Source organism: Erythrolamprus reginae, chromosome 3 (assembly GCF_031021105.1).
Source record: "Erythrolamprus reginae isolate rEryReg1 chromosome 3, rEryReg1.hap1, whole genome shotgun sequence".
NCBI classification, from domain to species: domain Eukaryota; kingdom Metazoa; phylum Chordata; class Lepidosauria; order Squamata; family Dipsadidae; genus Erythrolamprus; species Erythrolamprus reginae.
The window spans coordinates 10,566,399-10,579,956 of NC_091952.1; the positions used below are offsets into that span (position 1 = coordinate 10,566,399).

Sequence of the window (13,558 nt, forward strand, 5' to 3'; positions counted from 1 at the left end):
TGCCCGCTTTTCACATTTCTCTAATTCCAGAAAAGCCTTTTTATGTATTGGGGGGGGGGAGCTAAGGAAATGCTTTTGCTGGACAAGATAGCTTCTACCACGACGACAGGTAAGAAACCGTAACTATCCCCTGAGGCAGGACTAGGCAAAGTTGGCTCTTCTATGACTAGTGAACTTCAACTCCCAGAAATCCTGAGCCAATCATGCTAGGTCAGGAATTCTGGGAGTCCATATGTCATAGAAGAGCCAACTTTGCTTAGCCCCGCTCTGACGGGACTAAACGGTGGCCGCCGAGAACATTCCGATTTTTTTCCGCTTCCCTCAGAAAAACCCGAGACACAATGGGCGGAACTTAGCCAGAAAAGCGTCGGGCGCATGCGCGTCCCCTGTCCCTCACTTCCGGCGTTCTGGGCGTTTGTTGCGGTTTTTTTCCGTTGGGTTGTGCCCGGCGGGGAAGGGGCGGGGGAAGGAAACGGGGGGCGTGTTAATCGGCGCGCGCCGCAGGCCTTGGGGACCGTTTGAGCGGCGGTCGCCCGGGTCGAAGCGGCGGAGGGGCGTGGCCTTCCTGCCCGGCCAGCCTCCCGTTGGTTGGTTGCTATGGCGACGGAGGAGACTTACCTGTCCTGAGCGGCCGAGGCTGCTGGCCAGGTTGTCCCTCCTTCAAGTGGTCCTTCTCGAAGGGGGGGGGTGCAATTGGAGGACACTGAGTTCTTATCCTGTTGCCCTGCTCTTCCCTCGAGATGTGGGGGGAGGCTGTTGGACTCCCAGGAATGAGGGGTTGACGACCCTCCTCGCCTTCTCCTCTTACAACAGTTAAAAAGGAGTGCTAACCCATAGTCTGCATTGGGGTTTTTCAAAGGGGGGGGGGGGTATGCAATCCTTTTTGGGAGGGACAAGTGCTTTTTCCCCTCCATCCCTCCAATGCTAGGCTAGAAATTTTCTCTCCTTTCTCAGTTTTAAGAAGATTCCTTCCACTGCCTGTCTTACCACCAGACCTTCCTGTTTGGGGAGGATTTGGGGGGCTTGGGGGCAGCTTTTCCATTTCAAAAGACCGTGCCAACCATGTGCATGGCACCAGTTGGATTTGCATGGTGCAGCTCTTCCCACTAGCTCTTCGGAGCTGGGCATGTTTGTGCTGCATTGGGAAGGGTTGGCACTTTGTAGAAGGTTCCAAAAAGTTTATTTTTTGGGTACAGCAGTCCATTTGCTTTCATAGCGTTTGCCCTTGGTTGCAACCATTGCATAGTTTTTGGTGCATCGAGCTAAACCGGTGAGTGTTTTTGGTTTTGGACATTCATTGGTCCCCAAACGTGGTGGCATTGGTATTCTTCAGAATCATGTCAGACACAACCCTCAAGGCGTCCGAAGCCTCTGGATCTCAGGCTGTAGTTACAGATCAAGCTTCTTCTGGTCCTGTTGTTGAAGTTCCCACTGATTCCTCTTTTGGTGAGCACAATCTTAGCTTCACCACCACGGACCTCAGCTTGGTGGAGATGACAGAAATAGAATACACACAGCTTCAGCATATACTCTATTCCCATATGGAAGCCCAGTCAAATGAAAATGAAGTGGAAAGTAGGTTAAACTTGAATTGCTTCTCAACTAGCAGTGCTGCAAATCAGTCCCATTATTTGTCATCATCTGCTAGTAGTCAAGGTGGCTTCTCATCAAACAGCTCTGGAAACCAGTCTCTCTATCCCATTATCTGCCAGTCTGGCTTGACTTCTGACAGCAGTTTTACGGGGCCTAATCAATGTCTAGGGCATATCGACTTTCAAGAGCTAAGAATGATGTTGCTTAGTGAGTCCAGTCTACCACCAGGCCAAGCTGAAAAAGCACCTAACGGAAACTCCATAGATATCAACGGGCAAAATTTAGTAAAATTAAAATATAGTGAAACCTCGGGCAGTATAAATAAAGAAAATATAGTTGCAGAAACTTTAGCAGCAGTTCCTGAATCCAGAACCAAATCTGCAGTCCGTGTTCGGTTAGAAGACAGATTCAACAGTCTCCAGACTGAAATTCCCAGGTGCCAAGAAACTCAAGAAACTGGAGTAGCCCTTAACAAGTGTGTTTCATTTTCATTTTCTTTTAACATGTTATTCAGTTTGCTGATTCATCAATAAAACAAGGGAAATGCTGAGGTTTGGACACACATTTACTAGGTTAATGATATTTTTTTTCCAGAAAGAAATTATTATCAGTACTATATTCAAGTTAATTATAATTGCATTTACCATCTGATATACACATACAGCAAGGAATGATCATCCCAATTTTCAGCTCCCTTGGTTTTAAAAGTAAGACAGTTGTATTTAATTAAGGATGATTTTAAACTTCCATATGAATCCTTACCCATATTAGTTATGTGCTCTGGTTTTTAGAATAATACAATCTTTTAATTAAATCACTGCTAAGAAAGAGGAGTTCTTTATGAATCTCTAACTCCCTGCACTTACGGGCATCTCTTAACACAATAGAGAAATCAAAATGATGACATGCATGATGTAATGTCATTGTGCAAATTATGAAATTATGTAAATGCATGAATGATGCAAGTACATAATTTGTATCATTTGTGTGATGATGTCACAACAAGCATATTGTGGTTTGCCGCCTCTCTACAGATGCCTATGCCTGGATTAAAAAGATTTCTTTGTCAATTTTGTCTAACCAGAAAACCAAACAGATTTAGACTAGTTTGTACTTGGATCCACCACCATGGCTGCTGTGGCCTAGAGGTGGCACCCTTGCCTCCCAATCAGGAGAGTCTCCTGCTAGGGCAGGGGTTGGACTAGATGACCTGCAAGATCCCTTCCAACTGTTAATTTGTTAAATAAATCCCAAAATTCAGGTTAGATTGAGAATTAAAACTACATACTGGAAAAAAGGAATAGCAGATGACTTCCATGTAAGTTGCATGGATATGTCAAGATCAACTCAACATATGATGACTTCTGATTTCCAAGCACATGTGCTTTCTAAAGATTTTATACTGACAGTTTATATGGATACTCAAAATTTGTCACAAGATCATTGGCTTCCAGTCCATACATGCTGAAATCAGTAGTCCTATAAATAATTAGACATGCTGTAAATTGCGAATGAATAACTTCACTACCAAATTTTCCTCATAAGAATATAGTACAGTGTTCAGATTCTAAACTGAATTTATTTGCCGTTTGTATAAAAGTTACTCTTTTTATTTATTGTAAAATACTAAAGATGCATTTTGTTTGAGATAAACCCACCACAGTGCATTTCAAGTGCAGTCCTGTTATAAATTATTTTTATCATATCCCATATGGGTTTTCTGGGCTTGCTTATTATTCGCCACTCAGAGCCTAGTAATTTGAGCAGGATGCTAACAGTATAAAAAAATTAAAAATGAATTAAAAACCTACTTTTTGTCTCCGCAAGAATGTGACTACAAAGATAGCTTGTTTCTAGATATCCATTCAGCTGAATTGATTGAACTAGTTGGGAAAATATCTTTTTCCTACTGTCATGTTGCACATTGGATGACTGTATGAAATAAATGATACAGGCATCAAACTTTTTAAAAAAAACTCAGTCTCTATACCTCATAATAGTTACACAAAGTTCTTATAACAAGTAGTGACAAGAATGGGAAAAAACTTCAGAAAATCTGAAAAAGTGGAAACATTTAGAAACTGGTAGCTTGGAACTATGAGCCTTAGTGGCGTAGTGGTTAGAGGGCAGTACTACAGGCTACTTCTGCTGACTGCCAGCTGCCTGCAATTTGGCAGTGGACACAAATTGTTCGGGGTAATAAGCTGACTCTGTAAACCCCTTAGAGTGGGCTGTAAAGCTCTATAAAGTGGTATAAAAGTTCTATTGCTATATAGGAACTCTTACCACTCGAGCACTGAAAAACAAAGTATAATGAAGGCAGATTTTATAAAAATAAATTATTACTACAATTCATTACTATTTCAAAAAGTTTTAAAAGCAAGCACATTTCTTTGGATTTCTTAAAAATGTTATCTGTTAAGCACCTAGTCTAGATATATGATTGGTATATGTTTAACTAGCATTCTCAACGATTAATGTAAAAAAAATGATTCATGTCAAACAAGCTCCATTATTTTATCGATCTCGTTCATAGTTTAGTAACCCTCATTCGCCACCCTTCAGAAGCGATGGCTATTCCTCTCCACCAGCAGCAGAATAAATGCACGGCTTTAGTGAAAAATAGGACCGCTGCTACTGCCACCACCGCATTGCAATTCACATGTCCGGTCTTTACATCAAACACTGCTTCTCCTGCAACTGGAAACGCCAATGCTGCACAAGCACAGGTTTGTTCCTTTGTTCTTCCTGTGATATTTCAGTTGATGCTTTACATTATTCTGACCTCTGGAAGACAATACAGGTCCTCCCTGATTTAAAGACCACAATTGACTTCAGGACACAGCAACGGTCATAAATGCGAACCAGTTGCCCAGCATCTGTACTTTGATCCCATCAAGCCCCTAACCCCCAACACTTCTCCCTTAGACTCTCCCACGATTGACCTCTCCAGGTTCCCAAGAGGCCAGTAAGGGGCGTACATAAGTGCACTGATGTGCCTTTAGTCCCCTGTCCAATTGTCTTTCCTTTCTTCCACCTATCTTATATATTCTCTTCCTTTCATATATCCTCTCCTCTAAGTTCACTTTCACCCTCATTTATATTATTACATGTCTATCTTTCTTCCTATGTATTTGTGTATTGGACAAATGAATGAATAAATAAAATAATAAATAAAATAAGCGGGTGCTGCCAAGGTCATAACTTAAAAAAATGGTCACCGGTCACTTTTTTCAGTGCCGTTGTAACTGAACAGTCACTAAACAAACTGTTGTAAGTTGCGGATGAACTGTCATAGGGATTTACAATCTTGAGTTTTGAATCGCACAGATTTCTCTTACCTGTTGGATGCTATTTGATGGAAGCAAACAAATTTGGCCACAAAGAACAGTTGAAACTGAGTGGGAAAGATCTGAAGGGTGGGGGAAACCCCAAAGTCTTCTCTTTTGCTTTGTATCCTTCCCAATCTATTTTCTTGCTTTTGAACTAAATTTACAATGTTCACAAATTTGGGGTTTTTTTCTCTCTCTTCCATATAGAGCTCAGGAGCCACTGTTGTAGAAACAGTCAAACATCAAGACCTTGCATTGCCTCGAACTTTTTCTGTATGTTACCAGCAAGAAATTGAAACTAGTAAACAAACAGTTGGTGCCAGAAATAAAGCCGTTCCTGAGCATGTTTGGATTAAATTGGGAGGTAAGTGGTGACGTTTTTGAAAGAAAAATATTCTTTAACAGCACGTTACATGCAAATTGTGCCAATTTAAAAAATATCTTTGGAAGATGTATAGAAGTTATGGATGACCCTGGGAATGTTGTGGTATTAATGGAGTTTACTGAATACAATGTTTCTTTTTAGTGTTTTGTTTGTATAGTACTAGAAAAAGCAACAGAAAATACTCAGAATTGAGCGAAACTTTCCCAAGAGGGAATTTAGGTCAGTTCTCCAGATTCTACAGCACTTTCTTCCATATTACCTACTGCTGTTGAAGTCAGAAGCAACTGGAACCATAAGGTGTAACTATCACATGACTAATGGTTATAACTTGCCAGCCAGCAGAGATACATTTAAGAGTGTCATAATTTCAAATTAGCAGAGGGATTATAAATTAAAGGATAAATTATCACTTTTGTTTTTTACGCTGATTTTTGTCCTGCAGTAAGGCATTTCAGTGGAGATATTACAGATGCAGTTTCTCTTAAAAATGACTTAATGGTTTTATTGAATTGAAAATGGCGGCATAATTTCTATAACAAGTAGATATTACTTTTAACATCCTTCTAACATGCAACTGTATTTATGTTTCTAAGATGCAAAAGTTTCTGCGGAAGAGTCAAAGATATGAAAGATAGTGGCCACAGCTGGGCGAATAAAACCCTACTACATTTTATGGGTGTTACAATAGATGTAAAACAGCTGCACTTTCATTGCATAGTTGTGTTTCCTCCCTTTACCATTTGACCCCTCTGTGGACACCACTGCTAAATGCATTTAAATTTACATATATATTTTTTTATCAGTAAAAAATGATGAACCTGGCTTCCCCATTGACTTTGCCCATCAGAAGGTCGCAAAAGGGGATCACAACGATCTTGGGACACAGCAACGGTCATAAATATGAACCAGTTGCCAAGCATCAGAAGTTTGATCACATGATTTGGGGATGCTGCAAGGGTGGTAACTGAAAAACAATCAAAAGTCATTTTTCCCCCCAATGCCGTTGTAACTTTGAATGGTCGCTAAATGAACTGTTGTAAGTCGAAGACTACCTGCACTGGTTTTAAATTGAGGACTACCTGTAAACCAGAGGGGTTGTGGAATGAAATTATTTTTCAAACGTCATTTTAAAATACATATGAAGGCTACTTCTGGTTTGCAGCAGGTGACCATTTGTAATACTACTACAAAATAGCTTCTGCCCATGCACAGAAGTAAAACTAAGATGGCGGCGCCTACGGCATCATCGAGAAAACTAGCTTAGGAGCATGGCAGGCCTGGGTCACTGCCAATTCCAGCAACCCAGGCCACCAAGTTACTAACAATTCTATGGAACTGGTCTGCACCTGCAGGAGCCCACCTCTGCATGAAGGAGTAGTGTGGTGGCTTAGAAGTGGAGCTCTCACCTCACAATCAGGAGGCTGCAAGTTTGATCCTAGGTAGAGGTGGATATTTCTCTCTCTTATTTTATTATTTTTTATTTTATTAGATTTGTATGCCGCCCCTCTCCGAAGACTCGGGGCGGCTCACAACAGCAATAAAACAATATAACAGAGGAACAAATCTAATATTAAAAACATATAAAACCCTACCATTATTTAAAAAACCAAACAGCAACATTCATACCAAACATAAAACAAAGTATAAAAAAGCCTGGGGGAAAGGTGTCTCAACTCCCCCATGCCTGGCGTTATAAGTGAGTCTTAAGTAGTTTACGAAAGACAGGAAGGGTGGGGGCAGTTCTAATCTCCTGGGGGCGTTGGTTCCAGATGGCCGGGGCCGCCACAGAGAAGGCTCTTCCCCTGGGGCCCGCCAAATGACATTGTTTAGTTGATGGGACCCAGAGAAGGCCAACTCCGTGGGACCTTATCGGTCTCTGGGATTTGTGCGGTAGCAGGCGGTTCCGGAGGTACTCTGGTCCAATGCCATGTAGGGCTTTAAAGATCATGACCAACACTTTGAATTGTGACCGGAAACTAATCGGCAGCCAATGCAAGTCGTGGAATGTTGAAGAAACATGGGCGAATCTTGGAAGCCCCACGATGGCTCTCGCGGCTGCGTTCTGCACGGTCTGAAGTTTCCGAACACTTTTCAACACTTTTCTGGGCACACTGAGAATATATCTGCTGAACAAAATTCTGCATTGGTGACAGGAAGAGCATCCGGCCATTCAAACACTCTGCTAGCTTGATTCATTTGCCCAGACTCCACCCTGCAAAGGATTATGGGCGTAGTTAAAAGAAGATGATGATTTTGATATACAGGTACACGAACAATGGCAAAAGAGCCTTGGTGGTGCAGTGGTTAGAGTGCAGTACTGCAGGCTATTTCTGCTGATCACTGGCTGCCAGCAGTTTGGCAGATCGAATCTCAGTAGGCTCAAGGTTGACTCAGCCTTCCCTCCTTCCAAGGTTGGTAAAATGAAGACCCTGATTGTTGGGGGTGATATGCTGACTCTTGGGGGCTGTAAAGCACTGTAAAGCAGTATATAAGTCTAAATGCTATTGCTAAAATAGGACTCCCTTTCCCTTTTTCTTATGTGCAAAGGAGAGGCCTTATGTAAGCAGTCGATAAGCAGAAGAAGCCGTAGTCGTATCCATCCCTTGGATGCCAACATACAGCGCAGGCCTCTTGGTGACATTCAGAATGTGTGTGAGAATCAAAATGCGGCTCCAGCTCAGACGTCATGGCAAGCAATCCAGGCAACCCAAAATACTCACAGTGGAAGCCAAGGCAGCGTCTCCCAACGCCGGGAGAGGCACAACCGGATGGAAAGAGACAGAAGGTAATTGCTATTGGCGGCTTCTTGAGTTAGCCGTTCTCTCTGGAAGTATTTAAATTTCCTTTTCACGAGCCTTTTGAATTAAAAAGAATGCACAACTCTCTACATGGGGCTACCTTTGAAAAGTGTTCGGAAACTTCAGATCGTGCAGAATGCAGCTGCGAGAGCAATCATGGGCTTCCCAAGGCATGCCCATGTTACACCAACACTCCGCAGTCTGCATTGGTTGCCGATCAATTTCCAGTCACAATTCAAAGTGTTGGTTATGACCTATAAAGCCCTTCATGGCATCGGCCTTCTGCCGCACGAATCCCAGCGACCGGTTAGGTCCCACAGAGTTGGCCTTCTCCGGGTCCCGTCGACTAAGCAATGTGGCGGGACCCAGAAGAAGAGCCTTCGCTGTGGCGGCCCCGACCCTCTGGAACCAGCTCCCCCCAGATATCAGAGTTGCCCCCACCCTCCTTGCCTTTCGCAAGCTCCTTAAAACCCACCTCTGTCGTCAGGCATGGGGGAATTGAAATTTCCCTTCCCCCTAGGCTTATAGAATTTATACATGGTATGCTTGTATGTATGAGTGGTTCTTTAAATTGGGGTTTCTAAGATTGTTTTAATATTAGATTTGTTTACATTGTCTTTTTATATTGTTGTTAGCCACCCCGAGTCTTCGGAGAGGGGCGGCATACAAATCTAATAAATACAAATACAAATACAACCTCCAGCCTCATCCCCACCCTGAATGAATAGAAAAGAGAATAGAATAGAATAGTGGAGTTGGGAGGGACCTTGTAGGTCTTCTAGTCCAACCCCCTGCTTAGGCAGGAAACCCTACACCACTTCAGACAAATGGTTAACCAACATCTTCTTAAAAACTCCCAGCTTAAAAGAAGGTACCCAGGAAGGTTGAAAATGGTATTCACACAATCCGTCTTAATTGTGTGCCAGTTATCAAGTGCATGGATTTTTATCACATGACCATGGGGAATGTTGCGTTGGTCATGTGTGCGAGGACTGGCAACACTTTTTTCCAGCAGCATTGCAGTTTAGAATGACCACTAAACAAATGGCTATAAATTGAGGACTACCTGCATAAAAGCCTTTTTGGGTTCAAGGATTGACCACGATTATATATATATTTCTAGGCGCAGAATCAGAATTTGTTGTGATGAACTGAATCTTCTAGTTCCGTTCTGCACTTCAGACACTGACAAGGCAACAACCTTACAATGGACAACGGCATTTCTAAAATATATTCAAGAGCGACATGGAGATTCTCTGAAAAAGGTCAGTAAGTTCCACATTATAGAGCACTGTAATAGGAAAGTTACAGCAATAACTCAATGTTCCTTGTACAATATTTGATGATTCACAGGGTCGTTTTTTATTCTTTTCATGGTCTGTACATCTTCAATTGCTCAGCCTATAAGGTACAGTCTATAAGCTAAATAGGTAGATACTAATATTTGCCTGATGAGTAATAGCTACCAATGCTTTTCTCATGATATAGGGAAGGCTTTGGTAGCTGAGAAATTTCCAAAGGAGCTTTCTCAAAAGAAACTGGACCTTTTTTTTGTTTTTAATAATAACAAGACTTGGAAGGGACCTTTGAGGTCTTCTTGTCCAACCCCCTGCTTGGGCAGGAGACCCTACACTACTTCAGACAAATGCTTATCCAACATCTTAAAAACTTCCAGTGTTGGAGCATTCACAACTTCTGGAGGCAACTTGTTCCACTGATCAATTGTTCTAATTGTCAGGAATTTTCTCCTTAGTTATAAGTTCTTCTCTCCTTGTTTAGTTTCCACCCATTGCTTCTTGTTCTACCCTCAGGTGTTTTGGAGAATAGGTTGACTCCCTCTTCTTTGTGGAACACTGCTATCATGTCTCCCATGGTCCTTATTTTCATTAAACTACCCATGCCCAGTTCCTGCAACCGTTCTTCACATGTTTTAGCCTCCAGTCCCCTAATCATCTTTGTCGCTCTTCTCTGCACTCTTTCTAGAGTCTCAACATCCTTTTTACATCATGGTGACCAAAACTGAATGCAGGATTCCAAGTGTGGCCTTACCAAGGCCTTATAAAGTGGCATTAACACTTCACGTGATTGATAAATAAATAAATACATACATGCATACATGCATACATACATACATACATACATACATACATACATACATTATTATTATTATTATTATTATTATTATTATTATTAGTATTATTATTATTATTATTATTATTATTATTATTATTATTATTTATTAGATTTGTATGCCGCCCCTCTCCGTAGACTCGGGGCGGCTCACAGCAATGATAAAAACAATATATAATGACAAATCTAATAGTTAGAATCTAAAATAACAATAATACATTTAAAAGTCTAAAAAACAAGAAACCCCAATATATGAAAACATACACACAGTCACATCATACACAGTCATATAATACATACGTACGTACATACATACATACATACATACATACATACATACATACATACATACATACATACATAAAAATGCTCTTCAACCTGGCGGCACCAGGATCTACCTCCCTGCACCTCTGGCTTGGCAGGTGGCTCTCAGTGGGCTCCCTAGTGAGATCCTCCCACTGCCTCAGCTATTTCCTGCCGCCGATTGCCAAGTCGCAGCATTGGGTGTAGGTTGCCGTATTTTGGGGAGTATAAGACACACACCCCTCCCAAAAGAGGGTGGAAATGTCGGTGCTCCCATTACACCAAATACAGCCATTTTTGGCCTCCCGAAGCCCCGCACCCACGTCCCATTTTTGCGAAAAATTGACTTCTTCTTCTTCTTCTTCTTTTTTTTTTAAAATGGGGCGTGCAGTGGATTTGGTAGGCCTACAGAATGCTCCTGGGGGGCTGGGGAAAGGCAAAAACAAATGTTTTTGCAAAAACATTGGAGAAAAAGTGGGCTATTTTTTGCAACCCCTAAGAGCACTCTGCAGGCTTCTCAAAACCTCTGCGCACCCATTTTGCAAAAACAGGTGAAAAATGGGTCCATTTTTGCAAAAAATGGGGTGCGCAGAGGGTTTGGGAGGCTTGCAGTGCTCCTGGGGACAATATTTTTTTTTTCTTACTTACCTTGTGTTGTGTTTGGGCTTGAGCCAGCCGTTGCTCCCACATATGGGAGAGATGTGGCACAAAGTCAGTGCAAAAGCCTGGCTGACAGTCAGGAAGACGTGGCAGACAGCCCCAAGGATGCAACCACTGGTTCAGAGGAGTTGGCAGACAGCACACAGGACCCAGCAGACAGCCCAGGGGATTTGGCATGCAGCTACTCGGACAGTCTCTCCTCATTGGATTCCGATGCAGAACAGCTCATAGACATGCGTAGCCGGAGAGCCATGCAAAGGAGGGCTCAATTAAAGGACTATTACCGATGATCAGAGTAGCACCTGGGCTGGGTGTGGTTCTCATACTGAGGGCTAGGTGTGGTTCCCCTAATGAGGGTTAAAGGTATAAAAGGGAACACAGGCAAAAGGCAAACTGTGGCTGTTTATCTGTGTGACTTTGTGGTTCCTGCTCTGAAGTTTCTGTTCCGTGCCTGTGAATTTCAACCCAGCCTTTTCGGGCAAGTGGGAGGTGAAACCTCTGGGACTAGCTGGTTGCTCTCGAGTCTCCGCGATTCAAAGGACTCCTGAAACGTTTCTGCTCCGTGCAGGTTGTCTTTGTTTGCTTTTGCTGCACTTTGTATTTGGCTGACTGTACGCCTTGCACTATAGTTTATTCCTGACAATAAGGACTGTTTTCGTTAACCCTTTTTGTTTGTTTAATACAAGTTTGCTGATTAGAAAAGCACGTGTGTGTTTGATTTCTTTTCCCTGGACTGTTACTAATCGCCTGAGCCCAGTCAGGCAGAACACCTTGGTGCGTCTTAATACACTGGTGCGTCTTATAGTCTGAAAAATATGGTAAATTATGGACATTTCTTACCCTTTGGGTGAGTTGCTGCTGCTGCTGTCTTCTTTCCAAGGTAAGAATGGGGGGGGGGGGGCTTGGAACAAATGGGAGCCCCGTGCACTGAGGGTTGCTCCCGGTCAAGGGAGCGGCTGCCTCTATTGCCCCCAAGCGGGCTCAACCCCCCCCCCTTCCCCGGAAAATAGTTGGGCTTATTTCAGCACATGCCCTGAAAAGCCCTGTTGGGCTTAATATCAGGACATGTCTTATTTTCAGGGAAACGTCGTACATTCAGCAGTTCTCTCACACCTGAGTAAAGTAGCTGGTCATCACTGTTACTGTAATAATTTATATTGACTAAGTACATTTGTATGAATTGGACTTTAAAAAAAGAAAACCCTGCAAACATTTTTGAGATAAGCTGCATAACTTTAGATGCCACTGTATTTATTGTATTTTTGTGCATAGAGTTGTAAACATTATTCATTCATCTTGGAATTGTGTTTTTTTGGGGGGGATTTTAGGAATTTGAAACTGTATTCTGTGGCAAAACAGGCAGAAGGCTAAAAGTAACAAGATCAGATCCCATAGCAACCTCTGCAGCCCAGGAGATCACACAGAGTAGTACATCTACGGACATGAAATAATACGATCCTCCTATTCAAGAGCTGGTGAAAAATGATCCAGGATGTCTGAAACTAAATTCACCCACTGGACTTTTCTTATAATATGGTTGACTCTCTCTCTATATATATATAAACACTGAAGAAATGACAAGTTAATTCAAAATGAGGAAAAAAGAACAAAACCAACAATGTTAATTTAGCAGAGATTTTCATTTCAGTCAGGGCAAAAATATTGTTCAAGACTAGTAAATGCTACTCTCCATCCCATTTTTATTTTTTATTTTGTTTTATCAAATAGATATATATGTAATAATTAAAATGCTATATTTGTAGCAAACTGTTCTTTCCCCTCTTGAGCATGCTCATATTTATATAAATTAATAGATGTGCCATGAGAAAGTAGTTTTGCAATTGGAAGAAGAAATGTAAGTAATTTATAAATTCTATAAAAATGGTAATTGTATATAGTAACTCAGATTTTTCCTTTTTCAAAGTTCTTTTCCCGTAAAATCTATAGAAAAAGCTGTTCACTATGCGTTACAAATACCCTATTTTAAATATGTTTTGCACTTTCTCTAAGAACTTCTCATTCAGGATAAAGAAAAAGATATTTTGCACAAACATCCATTTAAATGGATAGAAGAAATGCAATTGTAAGTTCTGATGAAAATCTCATCGACTTACCTGGTGTTTTACGTGACAATTCTTATTCTTTTAGTGCAAAAGTGGTATTTTGTAAAAATACATGAATTTTAAGTGCAATTTTTTTCCTTTCATTTTTTAAAAAGACAACTTCTAGCTATATTTGTTAAGAAAGCTGATGTATTTAGTATATTTAATTGACAGTGGCTTTATCAAAACAGATAATGCTAATAGGAATTCTTATATGGAACTTATCATAAAATAAATACTGTTTAAATCACGGAT

General features: G+C 41.4%; 1 protein-coding gene across 2 annotated transcripts; it reads left to right on the forward strand.

The window, feature by feature from the left end:
- The first annotated feature begins 441 nt into the window (after positions 1–441).
- On the forward strand, positions 442–13,557 carry TCFL5 (transcription factor like 5). Of its 2 annotated transcripts, none has more exons than XM_070748778.1 (6): positions 442–2,068; positions 4,130–4,322; positions 5,133–5,289; positions 7,858–8,095; positions 9,232–9,373; positions 12,530–13,557. In XM_070748778.1, exons 1-6 carry the CDS (start codon positions 1,338–1,340, stop codon positions 12,650–12,652), a joined length of 1,584 nt encoding a protein of 527 aa, XP_070604879.1. In that variant the 5' UTR covers positions 442–1,337; the 3' UTR covers positions 12,653–13,557. The 2 variants fall into 2 exon arrangements, with proteins under 2 accessions (XP_070604879.1, XP_070604878.1); XM_070748777.1 differs by having other exon boundaries at positions 502–1,270.
- Position 13,558: the final 1 nt, after the last annotated feature.